Source organism: Furipterus horrens, unplaced genomic scaffold, assembly GCF_987537825.1.
Source record: "Furipterus horrens unplaced genomic scaffold, mFurHor1.1.pri manual_scaffold_3, whole genome shotgun sequence".
NCBI classification, from domain to species: domain Eukaryota; kingdom Metazoa; phylum Chordata; class Mammalia; order Chiroptera; family Furipteridae; genus Furipterus; species Furipterus horrens.
This window is the reverse complement of record NW_028327173.1, coordinates 4,938,568-4,961,774: the sequence shown is the minus strand read 5'-3', so window position 1 is coordinate 4,961,774 and position 23,207 is coordinate 4,938,568. Positions and strand designations below refer to the sequence as shown.

At 56.2% G+C, this 23,207-nt stretch overlaps 1 protein-coding gene and 1 long non-coding RNA gene across 5 annotated transcripts; one reads left to right on the top strand and one right to left on the bottom strand.

The window, feature by feature from the left end:
- Positions 1-3,372: 3,372 nt before the first annotated feature.
- LOC150014134 (uncharacterized) lies at positions 3,373-22,473 on the bottom strand. 4 transcript variants are annotated; one of them, XR_016509621.1, is made up of 3 exons: positions 22,417-22,473; positions 5,026-5,136; positions 3,373-3,500 (listed from the first exon to the last, which is right to left on the bottom strand). It is a non-coding gene; the product is annotated as an uncharacterized LOC150014134 (long non-coding RNA). The 4 variants fall into 4 exon arrangements; XR_016509624.1 differs by having other exon boundaries at positions 5,026-5,133; XR_016509622.1 differs by lacking the exon at positions 22,417-22,473 and adding an exon at positions 5,416-5,469.
- On the top strand, positions 3,621-21,531 carry SLC2A7 (solute carrier family 2 member 7). The gene is made up of 12 exons (XM_090268537.1): positions 3,621-3,715; positions 4,801-4,899; positions 4,996-5,156; positions 7,232-7,356; positions 8,261-8,413; positions 9,774-9,899; positions 10,312-10,499; positions 11,887-11,997; positions 13,787-13,888; positions 16,691-16,766; positions 18,562-18,689; positions 19,226-21,531. The coding sequence occupies exons 1-12, from the start codon at positions 3,686-3,688 to the stop codon at positions 19,445-19,447; spliced, it is 1,521 nt and encodes a 506-aa protein (XP_090124663.1). The 5' UTR covers positions 3,621-3,685; the 3' UTR covers positions 19,448-21,531.
- Positions 22,474-23,207: the final 734 nt, after the last annotated feature.

Below are 23,207 nucleotides of genomic sequence, written 5' to 3'. Positions count from 1 at the left end.
GCAGTGCAGAGGGGCCACCCAAAACAGCCAAAGCTGGAAGCTCCCAGCTCCGAGGCGCGGTAAGGCTGGAATGTGAGAAGTCAAGAGACTGTGGCCTTCTTAATTCAGTTCACGGTTGCAGGCAACACCTCACCCACAGGAAGGCTATGGAGTTCATGCCCCTGGAGGTCTGCTCCCTGGGGTTAACCTTGGTCCTGCCACTTAGTAATTGCATAAGCTGGCTTTACCTTCTGGCTCTTCTGTACCTCCGTTTCCCCTTCTGTTAAGTGGAAGTAATAGTAAATGTATCACGTGGTTGGTCATGAGAACTAAATGATGTGTCTGTAGCATTTAGATCCGTGCCTGGCATGTACTAAGTCTTCAGCTGCTTTATAAGTCCTTGGGAATGAGCTCTGACCTTGAGAGCAGATAAACCCACAGGTAAAATACAGCCAGAGACCTGTACTGTACATGTAAAGGTGAGATGCCGGGGTGGGGGGGAGTGCTCCCCGCAAACACAGCAGCACTAGAGGATTTGCAGGGAGACCTGAGATCAAGCAATCAAGTAAAGGGACGGCAGGTGGTGGGAACCATCTCATTGTGGCCATGGGAGACTACAGGTAAGCCAAGCGAGGGAGTCTGGAATGATCCACGTGGTAACAGGTTCCAGGTGGAGATAATGGTGTGAGCGCATGGCCAGCGTATTAGAGACGCAGGCGCTACACATAGAAATACTTGTAAGTATGTGTCTTACACGGGCTAGGAGACGTCAACAGGAAGAGCGAGGTGTGGGCCTAGCGCTATGGCTGCACTGAAGGAAGACGTGGAACCAGGGAAGAAAAAAGGAATTCTCCAGGTGGAGGAGCAGCCGCTGGGAAGTGAAGGGTGGGAGTGCCAGGGGAGAGGGGCAGGTGTTTAGGGGAACTCTGGGTAGTTTGGTCTGAAAGTGAAGCCAGGAAGGGGGCTGATCTAGAACCTGGGGGTCCCAGGAGCCGAACTGAGTCAGATCTTTGTCCCCCAGACGACCCCAGCATTTTCGTGATCACTGTGTTTCCGAGACGGGCGTGGGAGCAACAAGGAGTGGAGTGACTTGTGTGGGCAGACCGGTCGACAAGAAATAAGGAGGGTCCTGCAAAGCCAGCCATGGTCAGCCCAGCCATGAGGGAGACTTCAGAGAGAAACTCAAGCTGGGTTTAGGGACCACTAGGCCATCACAGGTGCGGTGTCTGGTGTCCCTGCCAGGTTTCTAATGCAGGCCAATGGGGAATGGTTTGGGGAGCTGAGTGGCAGGTTTGGGGAGAGGACAGTAAAAATGTTGGACACGCTGAGACGGAGAAGCTCACGGGGTGCACAGAAGATGTCTAGAGGGAAGTTGATCGTATGGCTCTGGAGCTCAGGGGAGCAGAAGTATAGATCTGGGGGGAAATACATACATTTGTTGAGCACCTACTGTGTTCCAGGCACTGGGGCTACAACAAGGAAGAAAACCACAGTGTGAGGTGAGAGGGGTGATAAGAAAAATGGAGCAGCAGAAGGGGCGACAGGAACGGGGGGACGGGCTCCGTGGTGAGGAACGGGGCCAATCAGGAGAGAACCTGTGCTAGCGTGGGCCCGGCCAACGGAGCAGCAGGTGCAAATGTACTGAGGTGAGAGAGGCTGGCCACGGCTCTGATAGCAATGAGGACTCGGGGCAGAGAGGGAGAGGGGACAGGATGGAGATGTGGGAGGCCAGAGTCTCCCAAACTGATCTGCAATTTCGAGTTATTCCAGCTTCCCTGGGTGAAGATCAGACCCTTTCCCAAAGATCTCCAACGAGGTGAAAGCCCCAAATCTGCACCAGAGCGCCCTGCTGTGCACACGGGGAGGACAGTCATGGGGGGTGGAACTCTGCCAAACAAAGGGCACAGGAGCCACCAGAGGAGACCCAGCCGCCAGCTCTGCCACTTTCTGGGCCCGGAAAGGAAGTGTCATTGGACTTGATGACTCAGCACCCTCGAGGAGAGCCGGTTTGGGGAGCATGGGGGTGGAAGGGAGACTGCTAGTTTGGTGGCGGAGAAAAAACCCAAGAACCTACATTTACCTTTATTTCTCCCTCCCTTCCCAACTCCCCTCCGAGTGTGTGTCCATGTACGTCGCTTATAAAGACAAATACGCACACACTGGAGACTTGCGTTCAAGATGTTATTACTGATAGATGATCTAACGGGAGAGGTTTGGAGACCAGGGGGCTGAGCTGACTACGAGGCAGGTGAAGCTGACGGAGAAATGACGCTCTGGGAGAATTAAAGTGTCAGATGAGTGGTCCCTTGGATGCTGGCCCATGCCAGCCCAGGTCAGGGCGGTGAGCAGGTGAAGGTGATGGAGAAGAGGAGGGGCTGCCGACCCCCATCCCTCACCGCTGCGTCCCTGGTGTGGGGAGGAGAGCAGTGGCAGCACACGGCAGGGGCTCGGGGAACGTGTGGAACGGATGAGACTTGGCGGGGCCGGTTGGGACTGGCGAAGGCAGAGCAGGATGAGGCCGAGCCGCGTCGGCAAGGGCGTAGCTGGGGGGACATGGCCAGCCTCACCGTGACCCGCTCGTCGCCCGGGCAGGCAGTCGAAAGGCAGCCTTCGAGAGTGGTTTCCGCTCTCCTGGGTTTCACTGACCCAGACTGGGCGATCGAACATTGGGCTGCCTACTTTTCAATCTGCAAGCCAAGACACTAAAAAATGAATAACTCCCAACGACTATCATAATGAGAAATAGGCGATTTATTTTTTTTTTAAGATTTTAATTATTTATTTTTAGAGAGAGGGGAAGAGAGGGAGAGAAAGGGAGAGAAACATCAACATGTGGTTGCCTCTTGCACACTCCCAACCAGGGACCTGGCCCACAACCCAGGTGTGTGCCCTGACTGGGAATTGAACCAGCGACCCTTCGGTTCACAGGCTGGCACTCAATCCACTGAGCCACACCAGCCAGGGCTTTTTTTTTTTTTTCTTTTTAAGATTTTATTTATTTAATTTTAGAGAAAGGGGAAGAGAGGGAGGAACACCAACACATTTTTTACGTAGGCACCCATGTCTATTTTGCTTTGGTGACTTAACATAATGTTCATAAGATGTTTCCAGTTTTTATGTAATTTTCATAATTATCCTTTGTAACAACAGCCTGTCATACATAACTGAGGCAGTCGCTCCCCACTTTATCTTTTCTTCTTGGAGATAATTCTGAAATGAACAGCTTTGTTCAGATTTTACTGATTTATTTAATGCCAATAGATGTAATTAGAAAAGGTTGTATTTCTTTAAAAGTATTTTGTTTGCTCTTCCTCGCAAATGAACAATGAGTCCAAATGTGTAAGCGGAAACGCAGAGAACTGACCCAGGAGCAGGGGATCGGAGCGTCAGGGGATCGGGCCCGACCGGGTTTCGGTGGACCGCTCGCTTCCGGGGGCCGATCGCAGAGAGCGTTCTCCCCCACTTGGTGCGACTGCGGAGCTCTGGTCTGGGGCGTGGTGGAGGCAGAGACAAAATTCATGCTGCATGTGAAAATTATCTTATCAGCACATCCCGGGAAAACGTGCTCCTGGGGCAAGTCGGCAGGCAGGGTCCAGAGGCCAGAGGGGCAATAAAGCCGCACAGGCCAGGGGAGCACCGGCTGGTGCGGCGCGGACGCCGGTGTCTGCCTGGGAGGCAGAGCGCACCTGCTTCTCCCCCGGACAGGATGGAAATGACCAGCCCACCCAGGAAGGGGGTAAGCGCCAAGTCTAGGAAACTGCCCCTGTTACTGCCCCTTTTCTACCAGAGGGGGGAGCTGTTGGTGGGGGTGGGGGCTCCTGAAATGCTTGTGGCGAGGAGAGGCTTGCTCTGGCCTGCCCTGCCCTTCCTGGGGTCACCAGCCCCAGGAGACCAGCATGGGGACCGTGGCTTCCTCAGACATCCCAGCTCAGACTCAAGAGCGGGAGGCTGAGGCCAGCTCTGAAGAGGTGTCGGGGACTGGATACTGCTGGAGATGCCACCCTTCCTGCAACCCCCAGCCCCTGTCCCTGTCCCTTCCCCAGCCTCTGAAGGTGCCGGGACCTTGCACCCTGCACCCTGCCCTTCTCTGCAGGGCTGGCTCCCGGGCACGCAGGGCACGCAGCTGGCGGTGGGAATGGGCATTAGGGTGCAGTTACCAGGCAGGCAGAGGGGTGGGGGCTGTGGCTCTGCATCAGCCAGTTTCCTGGAGTCCTGGGAAGCTCCCACTCAGGCAGCCGCAGACCCGGCCTCAACTCCGCCACCCCCGCCCCAGACTTGGACTGTAGGGCCGGTGCCCCTGAGCTGCCTTGGATGCCAGGCGATTGCCTGGGCTCTCCAGAGCGCCTGCCCAGGAGGGAAGACACGCCTCGGGGGTGCCTCGGGGCCTCTGCTCCGGCTGCCTCCACTTGCAGCCCTCCTCCCCCCGCGCTCACGGGCTGCTCCCTCATCCATTCAAGGCTCAGCCCAAAGGCACCTGCCCAGTCCACCCAGAGGAACACGGCCCCCCCTCCACCCTGGCTTCTATCTTGTTACCCTGTTTGTCCAGCTGGATGCTGGACCGCTTTCCGAAGCATCCCCTACCTCGCCCAGGGCCAGGCCCGTGGGTGAAGCTCAGGTCTAACTTCAAGGAGGGAATGAGTGCCCGTGAGGGACAGGAGACAGTGCCATCCACGCTCCCCACGCGGCCCCTCGTCTCAGAGTCCCGAGAGCCCCACCCTCCCTGGGCGTGGCTGGGGTTGGGGGGGTCCCCCCTACTTCCCCACTTCTGGAGGTCTAAGGACCGACTCCCAGAGCCCCTGACCGTAGACCTCGGGTCCACAGAGGCTCCGGCCCACGCTGGTGCTGGCGACCCTGAGCGCCGCCTTCGGCTCGGCCTTCCAGTACGGCTACAACATCGCGGTGGTCAACACGCCACACAAGGTAAGCCCAAGGGGACGGGGTGGTGGCCGCCCACTCCCTCGCGTTCTCGCGGAAGCCACCTGCTATTCTGGCTACCGGTGGGGCCCTGCTTCCTAGGTCCTGAAGTCCTTTTACAACGACACCTACTTTGAGCGACATGGGACGTTCATGGACGAGAAGGACATGCTGCTCCTGTGGTCCTGCACGGTGTCCATGTTCCCCCTGGGTGGCCTGCTGGGCTCGCTGGTCGTCGGCCTGCTGGTGGACAAGTGCGGCAGGTAAACGGGACGTGTGCTGGTCTCACGGTTCACGCCAGGAAGCCGCCCTGTCTCCTGGTGGCTGTGCATGTGGTGGGGACTGGGCGCGACCTTGAAAAGTCTAGTCCCCACTTGGCCACAGACGTCTTGCCCTTAAAGAAAGTCCCTGAGTGTCCCGGGACGTCTTCCCTTGTCGGTGGCTCGGGAACAGCGGTCGCTCCATCCCCAACCCCGTGGCCCCCGTGCAGCCTTTGAGAGCAGCGTTCCTGCCCGTACTCACCCAGCGCCTTGTCAGCGCGTAGCAGGTGCTCAGTAAATGCCAGTAATTCCTGGCCAGGTGACCCGCGACGCCACGTGCTCACAGCTGCAGCCTCGCCCTGGGCGGCCCCATCCACGTTGTTGCTCTGAGATTTGGGGTTCGCGCTGAGTCAGTCCCTCCACACGCCCCCGTCCCATGTCTCCTCTGAGAACGAACAGGAGCTCTTTGTACTTTGCTTGGCTTGCACAGAATCCCTAATCTCTGTGTCTAAACCCGGGTGCTGCCGAGAGGTGACCCCGCAGATAAGGAAGGGTCCCTGGGTCAAGGTCCCCAGGCAGGGAGGGTGTGAGCCGAGGTCCCAGGGTGTGGCACCGGGGAATGCCACTCTGGAATCCAGTTACACTTGGACTTGATGTGCCGAGGCCGGCAGTTTGTGGGTGTGAGGGAAAACCCGGTGAAGCAAACTGACTTAGAGAAGGTAGCAATGCCGTGCTCATGCCTGGAAGGAAACGTGGGCAGTTGAAAACCAGTGATTTGTTAAAGCGGGACCACTGGGACCTCTTCTTCTAGATGCTGGATTAACAGTGAATTTGCCGTGTGTTGTGCGCCTGAAGGAAGAAGACGTTCAGCGTGTTGTAATTATGCCCAAATCCGGGCTCTTTTGTCGTTCAGACTGTGCTCTTCTCAGCTACACCCGGAGTGGCTGGGCTCCTGTGGAAGCCCAGCCCGGCCTCCTCGCGGGGACCCACAGCCGCAGGACTTGGGGCCTCAGAGATGGTCTCATCGCCACCCTCGTTGGGCAGATGAGGACGGCCCCTGAGGCCGGCTTATGCGGTGGAGCTGGGCTTGTCCCAGCGGGGTCCAAACAGCCCCGGGCAGGAAGGGCTGGGGGCCAGCTAGGCCGGCGTGGGCTGTCTGTCCCTTTCGGGTCTCAGGGCTGGCTGGCTGGCCCGCTGTGCTCAGCCTGGGCTCTGATGGCAGCTTTCTCGGGGGGACAGCTACCCCAGGAGAGAAAAGGGGCAGAAGAGAAACATTCCGTACCTCTGGTCGTCCGGTGCTGCCTCGCCGGGGGCTTTCAAAGGACTCTGTGGCTGCCCCTCAGGAGGGCTTTCTGGGTTTCTGCTCCTGGCATAGAGCCCTCAGCTCCTCACCTCCACCCCCCTGGCCCAGTCACTCAGCACAGGGGGGTCCTCAGAGGTGGGTGGAATGTGGGCAAATCACAAAGGCTGGGGCCCTCCCTTCTCCCCAACCATCCGCTATTTTCTCCTTTGGCAAAACCCAAGCCAAAGTGGGGGACGGGTGTCAAGACAGCCATTGATGGAGGTCAGCAAGGGGCAGAGCACAGTCTGGAAGGTGGGGGTGGCCCCTGGGGACAGGGCAGCGAGTTCTCCTTTTCAGACACCGCCTGCCTCTCCTTCATAGACTCCCAGGTTGTCAGCCTTGCCAGGGGGCTAAGAGGTTGGCTAGTCTAACTCTGCCTCCACCTGCTGTGGGAACCTCCTGCTCAGCATCCCTGGTCCCGGTCACCTAGTCTAGTCTCTGCTGGAATATCACAAGGGACAGGAAGCGTCCCACCCGAGGAGGCAGCCCGCTCCTTCTTCCTTCCCTACTGTTCTCTCAGCTCCAGCTGTGAGCACCGCCCCCCCACCCCCCACCTGGACCTTCTGCCTTCCTGGGATGTGGGTCCCTCGATCTGAGCTTTTCCTCTCTTCCCGGCCACCAGCCTTCTCAGGCACTTTCTCGCTCCGCTGTGACAGTTGCCTGGGAGCAGGAGTCGCTGTCAGGACAGCTTCTGCCACCTCAGGCCCCTGCCCTCTGGGCTCTGCTGTCCTTGCAGAAAGGGGACCCTGCTGATCAATAATGTCTTCGCCATTGTCCCTGCCATCCTGATGGGAGTCAGCAAAGTGGCCAAGGCTTTTGAGCTGATCATCTTTTCCCGAGTGGTGCTGGGAATCTGTGCAGGTACCTGGAATGATAGACGAAGCCCCAAAGTGGTGCTCAGGTTCACGGGGTGGGGGTGGGATGGGATGGGTTCAAGTCTGACATGCCCAGCGCCGTGGGCCGAGGCCGGAAGCAATGGGGACGAGGGTCTTCCTGGCCCTGCCCGGCCCGTGTCCCTTCTGGGGCCTCCTCCTGCCTTCGTCCCCAGGCCTTGGCTCTGTTTCCCCTTCCCTGTAGTTAACAAAATCTTCTATCAGGGAAGGTCTTCAAAAACATTTTTGGGTGAGGAGCACACAACAGAGTATGCAGATGTATTATAAATTTATATAATGTTATTAACCAATGTTGCCGGAATAAATGTAATTTTAAAACTTTTTTTAAACCCACACTTTTACCTTGAAGTATAAGTAACTGATAGGTGTTACAAGGTGTTTTCCGAGGAGGATGAACTGTGTCCACTGAGGATGACGTGCTTTAAGGAATATAGAACGTGGGGTCTTGGTCAGCAGGGGAGCCAGGTTTCTTAACTGTAGTGGTTCCTTCTGTTTAAAAAAAAAAAAGTGACGCAAATCATCTGTGCTTTAGAAAAGTCAGAAACTAGGTCAAAACAAGAGTCGTCTTGAAGACCCGCTACCGGGGCTGCGGCTCTGCAGTCGGGAAGGACAGGACATGGGCATCGCACGCTGCCGGTGGCCCCTGGGGGTCTGGGAGGGGCCCCTCATCAGTGCAAACTAAGCAGCCCATGGGGCTGCTTCCATCTCCCCGGAGGGAGGCGGGGGCTGGGCGAGCCGCCCGTCAGCCTCCCTGACCCCTCGGAGGAGCGCAGGGGCCCTGAGATGGAGCTGAACTGTGTGTCGGGCTCCCAGACCCTGGGAGGCTGGGCTGGCTTTTCTCGTCCCCTGATTTTCGCTTTCCTGGGACCCAGGCATCTCCTACAGTGCCCTTCCCATGTACCTGGGAGAGCTGGCTCCCAAGAACCTCAGGGGCACTCTGGGAACGATGACCGAGGTTTTTGTCATCGTGGGAGTCTTCCTGGCGCAGATCTTCAGCCTGCAGGCCATCCTGGGCAATCCTGCAGGTACGCGTGGCACGCCGAGGGCAAAGGGGAAGGGATCCTCGGGGCTGCGTGGGGGTCGTGAGTGCCAGGTCTGGTCCTCCGCTCAGCCTTGCCCGTGTGACTGGCGGATCAAATCTGCTGAGGCCACGAGCTGACCTTTGGGTGTGCAGTGTGCAGCGTGGTGGACTCAAGGGGCCTTGATGAGGACAGTTTTGGTGCGTGATGGGGAAGAGAAGACTGGAAACAGAGGCGTGGCTTGTACACACTCTTGGGAATTCTGCTGTGAAGGGAGGAGAGAGCTTAGCAGGTAGCTGGCAGGAGGAGCTGGAAAGGAGAGGCTTTAGTCAGCTGGGAAAAGGAACGGTGTCCCCGGCAGCTGAGGACAGTCCCGGAGCACGGGATGCGGGTGTGGGACAATCACACAGGCCACAGTCACTGTGATGCAGGTGGGCGTGGCCCTTGTAGACATTTTCTTCCGGTTTCTTCTGTGTCCTCAGTGAAACAGGAGGCAAGGCCATTGCCTGAGAGTGGGCAGGGGCTGGGGGATGGTGGGGAGTTAGGAGACGGGGCTGGAAGGTGACCTGGACGGTCTTCTGGTGGCATGAGCGCAGTGGGGGCTTGGTGCTGGTTTTTTCATTTCACGCCTTTTCACATTACATACATTCCTTAGGGGCTGTGACAGATCTCTGACCTCCCCACAGCCCCTGGAAGGGACGTGGAACCCAGTAGGTGCCCCGTCAGAGATCATTAGTATCGGTGATTCCCAGACGGCCCCGCACGGGTGACAGTTCCACACTAGTCACGGAAGGGGCCGAGTGGAAGTCCTCCCTCACTCACCCGTGGGCATGGTGCTGCGTCATCATCATGTGGTCATCTTTATTCTACCGAGGAGAGAGCCGGGGCGCAGAGAGGTTACATAACTCGTCCGGTCCCCAGCGGAGCTGGCAGGCATTCTCGGGCTCTCAGTCCTGCCTGCTTAATGCAAACCTTCCAGAAGGAGCTCACGACCCAGCCTCTTGAGAGGCAGACGTGATGTCATTTCTGGCCATAAAATTAGAAACGAGACATGGCTTCGTTTTCTCTAGGGCTCACACTTTTAAGTCGAATGCTTTTCCTGCTAAAGGAATTCGTAACCTATCTTTTTTAAATTACCACTGTTTTCTTCATTTTTAAATGCGGAACCCTGTGCGGGTGGGTCCTGGGCAGCCAGCCACATCTTGGCAAGAACTAGGTCCCTGATGTCCTTGGCTCTCCCCGCAGGCTAGCACATCACGGGCAAGTGACCTTGTAGGAGGAGAGAGGCAGGACAGCAGGAGGGAGCCCCGATCCCCCAGGGGCCCTGACCGGTCAGTGTCAAGGTCTCTGTGTTGGTCCCTACCAGGCTGGCCTGTGCTCTTGGCACTCACCGGGGTCCCCGCACTGCTGCAGCTCCTGTCTCTGCCCTTCTTCCCCGAGAGCCCGCGGTTCACCCTGATCCAGAAAGGGGATGAGGATGCCGCACGACAAGGTACTGGGGTGCAGGGTGCTCCATCCAGACTCTCACCCCTCCCTTCCGCGCTGCCTCCCACGCCTGCCAAGATGGCCCTCCCTAGCGTCCAAAGCCTGGGACAGGTGGGTGGCCAGATGGGGAGAGAGGCGCCACGAGGCAGGGCTGATCGGAGAGGACGGAGGGGCAGCTGGTGCCGTCCCGTCTGCGAGCGCTGCGCGCGGTCCGCCGGAGACCAGGGACAAGGCCTGCACCACGGCTGACCGCTGTTGAGAGCTGAGAGCCCAGCCGGGGAGGGGTGTGGTTGGGGTGGGCCACCATCCCATTGGTGGGTCGTGGTGGGAGTCAGGAGCAGAGGCAGGCAGAGCGGGGGGCGGGGGCGGGGCTACCCTGCCCCCCTAAGCTGCAAGTGGGGCTGCTCCGCTCCCCGCAGCGCTGAGGAAACTGCGGGGCTGGACCGACGTGGAGGACGAGATAGAAGAAATGCGCGTGGAGGACCAGGCTGAGAGGGCGGAGGGCCGCCTATCCGTGCTCAACCTGCTCACCTTCCGGCCGCTGCGCTGGCAGCTCATCTCCATCATCGTGCTCATGGCCGGCCAGCAGCTTTCCGGGATCAACGCGGTACCTGGGGCTGGGCGGGGCAGCCGTGGGAGGGTGACACACCCCGCAATCAGGCTGCGGGGGTGGGGGTGGGGGGTCAGGCAAGGGTCCCGCTCAGGACGTCTGGTCCACCTGAGGGCCACCTGACTCGATTAGACCTTCGGCGTTCACTGAATTGCCATGAGTAGTATCGGTATTAGGACTGTGGTGTGCATGCTGTTGCCAAGTTCAAGGGTGCAAAGCTGAGTTCTGCACCCAGAGGGAACGAGAGGGAGAAGCTGCAGACCCAGATGGCGCGTCAGAGCTGCGATCAGCCAGAGTCCTAAACTCAGGGCTTCCGGGCAGCCGCGCTCTATTACACGGGGCGTTTGGTTTGCCAGGAACCAGGCCCCCTGGGAAGAGCTAGAGCCAAACCAGACTGAATTTACAGAAGCAGCCTGGGGATGCAGCTGGGTGTCAGGAGCAGCCTGAAGGCAGGGAGCGAATGTCACCAGAGAGCTGGGGGGAGGGGGGTCTGTCCGTGTCCCCACGCTGCTCTCCCACGTGGCCGCCTCACTTTTCTGCTTCGACGGAGCCTTTCTTTGCTTCCCAGTCCCCAGGAGGAGGTGTCTCCTGCCAGCAGTCCTGTCCCCTCTCTGCCGGAGACCAGCCGGCTGTGATGAGCTGCACAGCTCCTAGTGCCACATTCGGGCTTCCAGGGCAGGGTGGTTAGTGGGCACGGCTGGGTCAGAGGCCCCTGGGACTTATTCAGCCTTGACCGCTGGTGGCATTGCTGTCTGTGAACCCGGTTCTCTGGCTGTAATGGGATCTGTTGAAGGTGTGGAGGGAAGAGTGAAGATCTGGAAAAAATGGGGTTTGGGTGGAGGGGTTGCTTCCAGAAACATCCGTGGTCAGACGGGTAATCCAGGTACTGGAGGAAAGTGCCAGGAAGAGGTGGCGTCAGGGACCTGGGGATGTTTAACAAGTGATGTTCGGGGTGGGAGGCAGCCCTGGCAGGAGCCACCAAATGGGCAACAGCACGCGTGGCTTCCGGAAGGGCTGTGTGCACCCACATCCCTGGGGCATGGCCCGGAACAGGAGGCGAGGGGACCGTCTGTGGGGCCTGAGATCGTAGACCAACAGAGCGGCCGAGGGAGAAGCCGAAGGGGCGTCTGGTCCAGACCCCATTTTACAGATGCGGAAGCTGAGGCCAGGGGTGGAGAGGAGCTATGATCCCCCGGGGGTCCGGGCAGGGCCGGGCTCCGTCCCCCAGCTAACTCCCAGCCACAGCGCTATTCCCCACCTCCACTCCCTCCTTCCTGGGCGAGGGTCGCCTGGGCTTCCCAGACTGTGTGTTGTAGACTCGGGAAGGTTAAGCCATGGCCTCCGCCTTGGGCCTGACCCCACCGCTCCTGGGCTTCTGTTTTAGATCAACTACTACGCGGACATGATCTACACATCCGCGGGCGTGGAGGCCGCTCACACCCAGTATGTGACCGTGGGCGCCGGCGTGGTCAACATCGTGATGACCGTCATCTCAGTAAGTGACCTAGAATATCTTTCCCACTGGGGGACGGGGGGGGTCCTGAGCAGGTGCCCTGCAGGCAGACGGGAGCCCCACAGAGTCCGCTGAGGGGCTAGTGACACTAGTCCCGTGTCACTAGAGGGACGTGGACTTTTGGATGCACACACGCCAGTTTCTTCCTCTGTGAACTGTTCCCAGTGACTGCAATACCCGGTATGCACACGTAGGTGTTACTTATTGGTGTGAAGCTGTTATTACGCAGTTTTATATTTAAAGCCGGAACCATGGTGCCTTGTTATACACACTGTGCTAAAAAGTCACTCGAAAGGTATGCTTGCTCATCTACAAGGCCAGGTGCCCATGACGCTCCTTTCTCTAGAGCTTTCCCCATAGAAGTTACCTCACCGTTGGTTTGATTTCTGCCTCTTGAGTTCCCTGTGAGGGTAAAGGCATTTTACAAAGTTATCTGTTGCTTGTTTGGAGTGGGGGTGAGGCCCCATTCTCACCCCTCCTGGGGTCTGTCCCCCTTCCTCCTGCTGAGTCCCTTGGGCAGATCCACCCTCTATCCTCAGAGCCCGCTTGTCTAGGGGGCATTGTCATCCCTGGGACCCTCGTCCCCGTGTTCGTACCCGGAGAACCCGGTGCAGCATGCAGGGGAGCCTCCTCCGTCCCTGGGAGCAGGTCTGGGCGCTGAGCACAGGAGGCGGTTGGCCTCCTCGCTCAGCCTCTGTAGCCGGTGTTGGCCTTGCGTCTGCAGGACCTCGCTGAACGGCAGTGACCATGGCGGGCCTGCTGCGGAGTTGGCCCCAGGGTGGCCCTGTTGTGGGAGCCGGGGGTAGGGAAGGAGTAGGACTGGAAATGCTCTTAGAGCAGGAGACAGGAAGGCAAGCCAGCCAGGAGCGTGGCCGCATTTGGAATATTCAAGAAGGTACGGGCTGAGGGAGAGGTGCATGTCCGGGAGGCGGGAAGGGAAGAGTGTGGGGTGACTGGGCCTCTCGCAATGGTTCTGAAGGTCACGATGAGAATGGGAACGGGCAGGTAATGGGAGGGGCTATTTTGAAAGGGAGGTTTCATTATTATTCAGGTATGCTGAGACCGAAGGAGCAGTAGGTGCTTGCCATTGGAAAAATAGCTGTCCCTCAAAGTTCCCAACTGTGAAAGGATGAACAGAGGGAGGGACAGGCCACGCCACCCACACGGCCCCGCAGGGAAGCCCCAGGGTCACCGAGGAAGCAGAGGGAGCGGGAACGTAGTCAAGGGCCTTTACTGCGGTTTGCGGGAAGGAACGGGCGAGGTGGGGGAGCAGACTCAGGACCGGGCAGTGGGAATCGTCACAGTCGTTCTGGGACGCTGTCTGGTACCCGTGCTGGGTGAGCGGGGGCTGGTGGCCCTGAGTGTGAGACCCCATAGAGGGGGCGGCTGGAGGGGTGGGCCCCGCACGGGTTTGTCGTCGTCGGCAGCCGTCGGTCTCGAGAGACGATGGTGTAGCTTCTTAAGAGTCTATCTGCACCGCCGAGAATGGTTGTGCAGTCCGACTCGGGAGTGACACGGTATCTGTCTCCTCCCGCACGGGTTATTTCATGGGAAAGGCACAGTCACAGGGGACCTGTTTGCTCCCTCTGGACACTGGATAGCCTCGGAAGGGACAGTCTCTCCAGGGGCGTCAAAGCATCAGATTCAGACTAGACAACGTGAGACAGGGCCCTCAGGGAGGGGCCGGGGGAGGGCGTGGCGGCACCAGGTCCGGAGTTCTGGGCGCCCCCTGGGCCACGGGGTCCCCTCACTGTCCCCCCTTCCCCTCCAGGCTGGAACCGTTGAATGGCTGGGGAGACGGCGCCTCCTGCTGGTCGGCTATGGCATCTGCGGCTCGGCCTGCGTCGTGCTGACGCTGGCGCTCCTCTTCCAGGTCTGACCTCGTCTGTTTACCTGCCCTGGGGGTGGGATGGGACGCGGGGCGGGGACCGGGGCCGGAGCGGGCGTGCGGCGGGCTGGGAGGGTGCGGGAACAGCCCCAGCCCCAGCAGGCCTGGGCGCTTCTCGGCCGGGTCCGCGCCACACCGGCTCCAGTGCGCGTACTTCGTGGCGCCCGGTCCTGCAGGGTGTTCGTGGGCGGCGTCACTCACCCGCACACAGACGTGCCGATAAATAACTAAACGTAACGCCCTCACCGTAACGTAAAGGAGAATTTACAATAAACTACGTATTTCAAGCAGAGAAGGAAAACTCTGACTCCAAAAAACCTCCGCTGCCTTGCGGCATACCTCTTCAGGGGAAAGGCTAAGGGAGTAAACCCCGACAGAAAATCCGGAGCCGGAGTCCCTAAGGCGGTTTGACGTTGTAGTCAACACCGGCAACTCCTGCGGCGCACCTGAAGCCAAGCTGTATCGACTCCGTCTTTCCCTTGGACCCTTCAGCTGCGAAGAGATGGGGGGTCTGCTGCATGGGCAACAGCAGACCCTCCATATCACCCTGCCCAGGCTCTGTAGCTTCAGCTTCACTGGAGAGGACACTCCAGCGTCATCGCAAGATGTCGATTCAACACGGGAGGAGACAGATACCGTGTCACTCCCGAGTCGGACTGCGCAGCCATTCTCGGCAGTGCAGATGGACTCTTAAGAAGCTACACCATCGTCTCTCGAGACGGACGGCTGCCGACGACGACGACGTATTTCAAGATGAAAAGGCTTAGGCACAGCTGCCCCAGCGAGCGCGCACCAGTGAGGAACGGGAGTGGATTTCGGAGAAGGAAGGTCATTCCGTTCACGGAGAAGAATAAAATGAGCACCGTCGCGTGGACAACAGCGTAAACTCGTGTTGGGATCAGTAGGAACGACAGAGCAAATGTCCTTGTCCTGACAGAGGACAAGGAACATCACCTTAGCGGTGGCATGGACGACCACAGACGGATCAGAAGGCTGGGACGGAGGACGCCATGGCCTTGGTCTGGCTTATAAACGTGTTGTTAGAATAACCACCCCGGTTACAACACGGAGCGGAGCTCTCTCGTGAAATCCTGCTGCACTTTTAATATCGGTCTCCGATATCCAGAGGGGCTTGGGGAGCTGATCAGAAATGAAGTGCGAAAGGAAACGAAGATGAGAAGCTGTCAAGTAATTGGGAAGCGAGTGAACCGGGCCAAAGCAAGCTTGAAACACAGAGAAGAAAGGCGTCATTTTCACGTGTCAGTTTCTCAAGCATGTATTTATTACGCGTTTGACAAGAATTTCGGAAATACATTGGATGGCCATAGCAGGAAGGATTCTGAAAACAACCAGCAGGGGTCCCCCCTCGGGCCATTGTGGCTTTTGTAGCTGCTGCGCGCCTGCGACAGAAACCCTTTACCCACAGTGAGAGCGCGCGAAGAGGCCATTCTGGAGTTCAGGGAACGCGTCTGCCTTCTTCGCCTCTTTCCTAAGCTTTCCTCTCGGCAGTGACTTCCCCCTTAATGATGGGCCGAGCGCAAAGACCTGTAGGTGGACAAAGAGACTGGACAAGGGGGTCCGTGGAGGACCAGGCGAGCAGGGACAGGGGGACAAGGCTGGCGAGGAACGTGCTAGTGATTTAATTAAAGTTTTCCTTTTAAAGACATTTTTTTTAAATTTTAAAACTAATCTTGACTGTTTACATTTAGGGAATTCAGGCAAACGGAAAGAAGTAAATAAAACTAGAGAGAGATCATCGTGAGTTGCATTTTGGAAACCTAAGTGACGCCCCCAGCAGTTCTTTCTATCTTTTACTGTCTCTATGCAAACATCGGCCCGTCCTGCCGGCCCTGCCTGCAGACGTCCCAGCAGCTGCTCGCGAGGCACCGTGTCCAGGACGGCCCTGCAGGACGACCCTCAGACATCCCCTCTTTGGCTTCAGCTATGGAAATGGTCCCCAACCCCCCAGCCGTCTCTATTGAAACATGAATCAGAGCTTGTCACGCCTCTGCTCAGGAGCCTCGCTGACTCTTCATCCTCTGTCATCAGCATTCCGGGGGCTCTTTCTCCCCTCTCGTCTGTCACCTGTGGCTTGGGGGCAAGGTCATGGAAGGAGGAGTTCCTGGCCCACCTGCGCCGGCCCCTCCTCCGCAGCGTTTCATAATTGTAGCGAAATAGTTACCTGCGCAGTTAGGCGGGCTGATGTCTGTTCACCTGGTTTTGCGCTGGCCGTTGTCCTGGCTGTGGGGGCCACGGATGGTCTGCCAGCTCTCCTGGTCTCTTGGCTTCTAGAAGGATCCTCTCAGCTAGTGTGGAGCCGGGTCCCAGCGCCATCCCTGCCGATGGTCTGACTTGGGTCATTGTTTGAGCCCTGAGGGACCAAGTGTCCTCCTGGTCTGTGCTCCGAGTCCACATGGGTAGGATTGAAACAATACTGCCCTTGCTCACGGGTGCCATGGAGATTGATAGGCTGGCATCTGGGATGGGCAGGGAATAAATGAGCGGCTGGTGCTCCTCCTCTGACCTTCCTCTCCACCAGGTCAGGCCGGTGCAAGCCCTCTGGACCAGAAGGCTGGGTGTCGGTCCCTGGTTTCATCTCCCCCCACTCTTGCCCGCAGAGCCCTTGAGGCCCACGGGGCTGCTCAGAAGCCCAGGTGTGGCCCCTTCCCATGGCAGGAAGGGCGGCCTGGGCGCAGGTGGACTCTGCCTGTGGGCTCTTGGCCTTGAGCTCTCAGAGGTCCCAGGTCAGGTCCTGTCAGGCACCGACTGCCCTGCCTCTCCCCACAGAGCACGGTCCCGGAGCTGTCCTATCTCGGTGTCATCTGTGTCTTCGCCTACATCTCGGGACATTCCATTGGGCCCAGTGAGTACTGATGTGCACGCACTGTCTGCCTGCCCGGGTCTTGCCCGGAGTACCTGGAGGGGCTCCGTAAATACCTGTTGACTCTGGGTGTCCTTGACTTGTGCTGCTCCCATGGTCACTGCACCTTTTCCTCTGCTCCTGTACAAACCCCACCCACATTTGAAGGCCAAGTTCAATTTACAGTGGGACCTCGGTTCTTGAACTTCACTCATTCCTGAAAGAGAACCACATTGCTCGAGATGGGAGATGTTCGAGAACCGAGGCTTGACTGTACCTTTTCCTTAAAGGTGATTCCAATTCACCTTCCTCCATTCAACAAACACTTACTAAGTGCCAGCCAGTGCCATAGCCAGGCCAGTGCCCACCAGTCTCCTGGGGCTCCCGGGAGTGTCCAGCCTCAGGTCCTGCACCTGACAGGGAGCTGGGCCACTGCAGGGGGAGCTCATGGCAGCCAGTCCCCCCTGGGGGCACCTGCGTTCACATCCAAACCCTCTCCATGCCCCCTGTAACCTCCAAGCACACAGCCACCTGAGGCTCAGTTGTCACACGCCCTTGTTGGCTTATTCCTGTGTCCACATGCCAGCAGCCTCGGGCCTGCACCCGGGCCTACCTCTCGATCAGCCCCCAGATGGCAGGCTCCTCCTCTCTGTGTCCTTCTGAGAATCAAATTCTGTTCTCACTGCCTGGGGAAAAGCGCCTCTGATTCCTAAGCCTAGAATGTTCCCTGCAGAATCCTGGTTTTGAAAGCTGTTCATAAACCAAAATACTGATCCATTCAACACACGAGGGTGGGTTACCTGCTTAGTCTGTGCAGTGCTGGGCCCTGGGGACACAGCTGTAGATGAGCCGACACTGTCGTGCTGAAGGATATTTAAGTGGGATTTTTAGCATGTGCCCTGAATGTGGGGGCAGGGGCGTCCCGCAGGAAAAGGGTCGGCAGATGTCGGAGATCCGGGTTCTAGGCTGTTCTGCCCCTCACCCCCTGTGTCTCCTGGAGCAAGCTCCTCCGGGACTCAGCTCCTGTTTGAAGGACATGGACAATCAGTTGAGCTGGCAGATTGGGGGTCAGGTTCTAGACTGGTGTGACAAGTGGGCCCGTTCCCCTAGAGGTCACCACTGAAGAAGGCCCACTCACAGGGGTGTAGGAGTTTCCCATTTGATGTCCCAAGGGAAGCTCATTCCTCTCCATCTCCACCTACTGAGACTGCATTTTCCACGTGGTGCTATCACCCCCAAGAGTTGGAAACTGGCTGGAAAGACAGAGCCTTATTTATTCTTTTTGCGTATAAAGCCATAGATGGACTTACAGTAAATAAACAGATATACAGTGTATCTGTGTATTCAGTTTTTTATAGGGCATGAAGATTAGGAAAAAGTGGCTCCAGGCAGTTTAGACAGGTGTTCTTTATGAAAAAAGACAGAGAAAAGGACCCAAGACAAGGTGCCCGCAGCAGGTGCCTGCCATTCCCCAGATCTGCCACGGGAGGGCAGCACTTCCCAGGCACAGGCGCTGATGGGGCGCTGCGGAGAATTTCAGGAGGACGCCAGCGCCAGGGGAGAGTGGAGTCAGTGTGACCTGGAGGCCGTAGGAGGGAGGCTGTCCCCCGCCCTGCTCCGCGCAGCCGTGGGTGTGCCCAGGAGGCGCCCGAGTGGAGAGGAAGCAGGGCGCTGGCTGAGCGGTGTCAGCTCCTTCCCTTGGCCGTCGGGCCCGGCGGCGATCGGAGGGCCTGGGGTTGGGGGTAGGGACCTCCGAGCCCCGCTCTGCTCCACTGGCCCTCTGCTCTCTGCCCTCCAGGTCCCGTCCCCTCCGTGGTGAGGACCGAGATCTTCCTGCAGTCCTCCCGGCCGGCCGCCTTCATGGTAGACGGGGCTGTGCACTGGCTCACCAACTTCATCGTGGGCTTCGTGTTCCCCTCCATCCAGGTGAGTGGGGCCCTGGGCGGGGTGTGCGGTGGGCTGCCCTTACCCAATTCCCTGTCCCGCCCCGCGCACCCCGAGGCAGAAGGAGCTTCAGGAAATAAGCTCCAATTCCCTTCTGCTGAGAACATCTGTGAGTTCGCCAAGGGGGCAGCTGGTGGACAGGTCTGAGATGAATGGGACAGATGTGATGCCACATTGGCCGAACTCTGTGATGGGCCCGTTTCCCACTTACAGTCGGGAGCCCCCTCACTCAAAGGGGGAAGGGCTGATTCCTGGGGCCCCTGGGTGGACGCTTCACCTCCACGTGCCCTGTACCTCGAGGCCACAGGACACTGGCTCCCTGTTGTAAAAGCTAAAGGGCTCTTTCTGAGGGCGGGGGGGGGGGGGGGGCAGGATCCAATTTTCTAGCTATTTCACTCTTCTGGGAGTAAAAATAAACTGGCCACCAAGAAGCTCCTTAGGACTCCCAATGGCCTCCCCTCAAACTGCCCCTGTCCTCGCTCCTCCGCTCCCTCCTCTTGTCTTGTCTCTTGACCCAGGAGGCCATCGGGGCCTACAGTTTCATCGTCTTTGCCGGCATCTGCCTCCTCACCGCTGTTTACATCCACTTGGTGATCCCTGAGACCAAGGGCCGGACATTTGTGGAGATAAACCGAATTTTTGCCAAGAGAAACAAAGTGGAGATTCCAGAGAAGAAAGAAGAAACTGCAGGTGTTGAGCCTCATGTGCCATCTCTGCCTGCCAAGGAAACTTCCTTTTAATGGCCCTGCATGTCCCCAGGTGCCACATCCAGGCTTCCTTCTCTGAGAAAGGGACGTCTTGCCCCAGGCCTCAAGGGATGGTCACAGCTCTGAGCTTTTTGTGTCCCCGGTGACAAGATGAAGGCTTTGGAAAGATTAGTCCCTGATTTGGTTGAGACATGGTTAGTTCTCAGCGCCAACCACTGGACAGAGTGACTCGGGAAGATGGGCAGGTCCCTGAGCTTTGATTGGCAGCACTTGATTCTCTGACTCTCTGTTAGCACCGAAACCCAAGTGATATATGGACGCACTTTCAAGTTCAGCTGTTGGTAGGGAGCCCCGAATCCCAATTAGTGTATTGATTTGAGAGGGAAAAGGAACTAGAGGCCTGGGCCCTGGGGCCTACTGTCTTCCTGGGAAGGCTTCCCCTCACACTCCATGGCTGTGGGTTGCACGTGACCTGGTCAGCGTCACAGCCTGTGGGGGCAGCTGGGCAAGAGAGGCCAGAGAGTTCTTGGGACTGTGGAGAAAAATGCCCTCTCTGGGTTGGTCCGTTGATATCTGCCTTGGAAACAGGAGAGCACTATATTGAAAGATACAAAGTAACAAAGCTCACTCAGTAGGAAGAAGATAACCTGTGTAGTCCTAGGTCAACTAAAGAAACAAATCTGTAGTGAAAAACCTCCCCACAGAGAAAACTCCAGGCCCAAGTGGGTTCTCTGGTGAATTCTACCAAACATTTATGAAAGAAATAATACCCACTTGACACAAATTCTTCCAGAAAATTAAAAAGGAAGAAATATTTCTCAGCCTACTATATGAAGCCATCATTATTCTGATTCCAAAACCAAACTAAAGACATTGCAAGAAAACTGCAGACAAGTACCCCTGATGAACATAGATACAAAAGTTATTAGCCAAATTTTAGCAAATAGAATACAATAATATAAAGATATTATATATCCTGACCAAGAGGGGCTTAGTCTAGGAATGCAAGGTTGGCTTAATCTTTCCCAAATTTATCTATAGATTCAACACAATTTCAATAAAAACTTCAGCTGGCTTCTTTTGGAGGGGAGGGGTAGAAACTGACAAGTCAATTCTACAATATATGTGGAAATGCAAAGAACCTAGAATAAACCGAACAACTTTGAGAAAGGTGAAGTTGGAGGACTTATTACCTAATGTCAACGCCCATTATACAGTGACGGTGATCAGAACAGTACAACATAGCAGCTAGATCAACAGAACACCGTAAAGAATCCAGAAGTGAACACACACACAGACAACTGACTTTTGACAAAAGCAACTGAATGGTGACAGGATAGTATTTCCAACAAATGCACTGGGGTAATTATATGCATATGTGGAAAAAAAGAACTTTTATCCATCCCTCACATCATCTATAAAAGTAAACTCAAACTGGATCCTAGACCTACATTAGAACTTTATAAAGCTTCTAGGGTAGAACACGGGAGATGAACATTTGAGAGCATGGGTTGCACAAACACCAGGCCAAAAGCACAGTCTACAAAAGAAAATATTGGTAAGTTGGACTTCGACACAATGAAGAACTTCTGCTATTTGTGAGACACTGTTAGGAGGATAAAAAGACAAGCCACAGGCTGGCACATATGTATGCAAACCATGTACCTGAGAAAGACTGGTATGCAGGTGGATAAATGTGTAATGTATAAGGAGCTGTCAGGACTCAATAATAAGAAAACAAACAACTCAAGTTCAAAAATGGGCAAAAGAGTGGGATAGAGACTTCACCAAAGAACACGTGTGATGATACATAAGCACATGAAAAGGTGCTCGATGTTATTAGTACTTCGGGAAATAGGAATTAAAGCCACAATGAGCTACCCCTACACACCTGTTAGAGCCTAAGCTTAAAAAGGCTGACTACATCGAGTGTTGACAAGGATGAGGAGAAACCGGAACTCTCGTCTACCGCTGGGAGGGATGTAAAATGCCACAGCCCCTTCCACAACAGCTCTCTAGTCTCTGAAAAGTTATAAACATCTCCCGTGTTAGCCAGCATCCCGCTCCTGAGTATTTACCCGAAGAAATTAAAGCACATGTCTGTACAAAGGCTTGTACGTGGATGTTCCTAGCAGGTGTCTTTGTCACGGACCAGAACTGGACAGAATATAAGCGTGCACCCCTAGGGGAATGAACGCATTCAGTGCTGTGCGTAATTCGAAATTTGGATCAACATGAGAAAAAATTATATCAATATATGAACTGAGGTACAAAAAAAGAGAACAAAACATAAAATATGAATTATTCCATTGTTATTTACATCTATGGCCATCGTAAAAAAGTGTTGCTGGGAGTGATGCTGGCACTTTTGGGAAAATTTGTCAGCGTTGCTCCCAGCGACGTTGGCACTCAAAGGGTGAATAAATGGATAGTGGTCGCTCCGTGCCATAGCGTGCCACTCAGCAATGCACAGACACAAACTACGACTATGCCTCAGTGTGCATGATCCTCCCAGCAATTCTGCTCAATGAAACAAGCCAGACCAAAAAATACATACCGTATTATTTTAATTATATAAAATTGTTAAAAAAAAAAAAAAAACCAACTAATCTATAGTGACAAAAAATGGATCAGTGTTACTAGGGGAACCTTTTGGAATGATGGGAATGTTTATCATCTTCATTGTGGTGATACTGCGGAAGCATACATATATCAAAACATCAAACTGTACATTTTAAATAAAAGAAATGATTAATAAAAAGTATTTTAAATTTCACATCAGGAAGCCGCCCTGTCTCCTGGTGGCTGTGCATGTGGTGGGGACTGGGCGCGACCTTGAAAAGTCTAGTCCCCACTTGGCCACAGACATCTTGCCCTTAAAGAAAGTCCCTGAGTGTCCCGGGACGTCTTCCCTTGTCGGTGGCTCGGGAACAGCGGTCGCTCCATCCCCAACCCCGTGGCCCCCGTGCAGCCTTGAGAGCAGGGTTCCTGCCCGTACTCACCCAGTGCCTTGTCAGCGCGTAGCAGGTGCTCAGTAAATGCCAGTAATTCCTGGCCAGGTGACCCGCAGCGCCACGTGGTCACAGCTGCAGCCTCGCCCTGGACGGCCCCATTAACGTTGTTGCTCTGAGATTTGGGGTTCGCGCTGAGTCAGTCCCCCCACACGCCCCCGTCCCATGTCTCCTCTGAGAACGAACAGGAGCTCTTTGTACTTTGCTTGGCTTGCACAGAATCCCTAATCTCTGTGCCTAAACCCGGGTGCTGCCGAGAGGTGACCCCGCAGATAAGGAAGGGTCCCTGGGTCAAGGTCCCCAGGCAGGGAGGGTGTGAGCCGAGGTCCCAGGGTGTGGCACCGGGGAATGCCACTCTGGAATCCAGTTACACTTGGACTTGATGTGCCGAGGCCGGCAGTTTGTGGGTGTGAGGGAAAACCCGGTGAAGCAAACTGACTTAAAGAAGGTAGCAATGCCGTGCTCATGCCCGGAAGGAAACGTGGGCAGTTGAAAACCAGTGATTTGTTAAAGCGGGACCACTGGGACCTCTTCTTCTAGACGCTGGATTAACAGTGAATTTGCCGTGTGTTGTGCGCCTGAAGGAAGAAGACGTTCAGCGTGTTGTAATTATGCCCAAATCCGGGCTCTTTTGTCGTTCAGACTGTGCTCTTCTCAGCTACAGCCGGAGTGGCTGGGCTCCTGTGGAAGCCCAGCCCGGCCTCCTCGCGGGGACCCACAGCCACAGGACTTGGGGCCTCAGAGATGGTCTCATCGCCACCCTCGTTGGGCAGATGAGGACC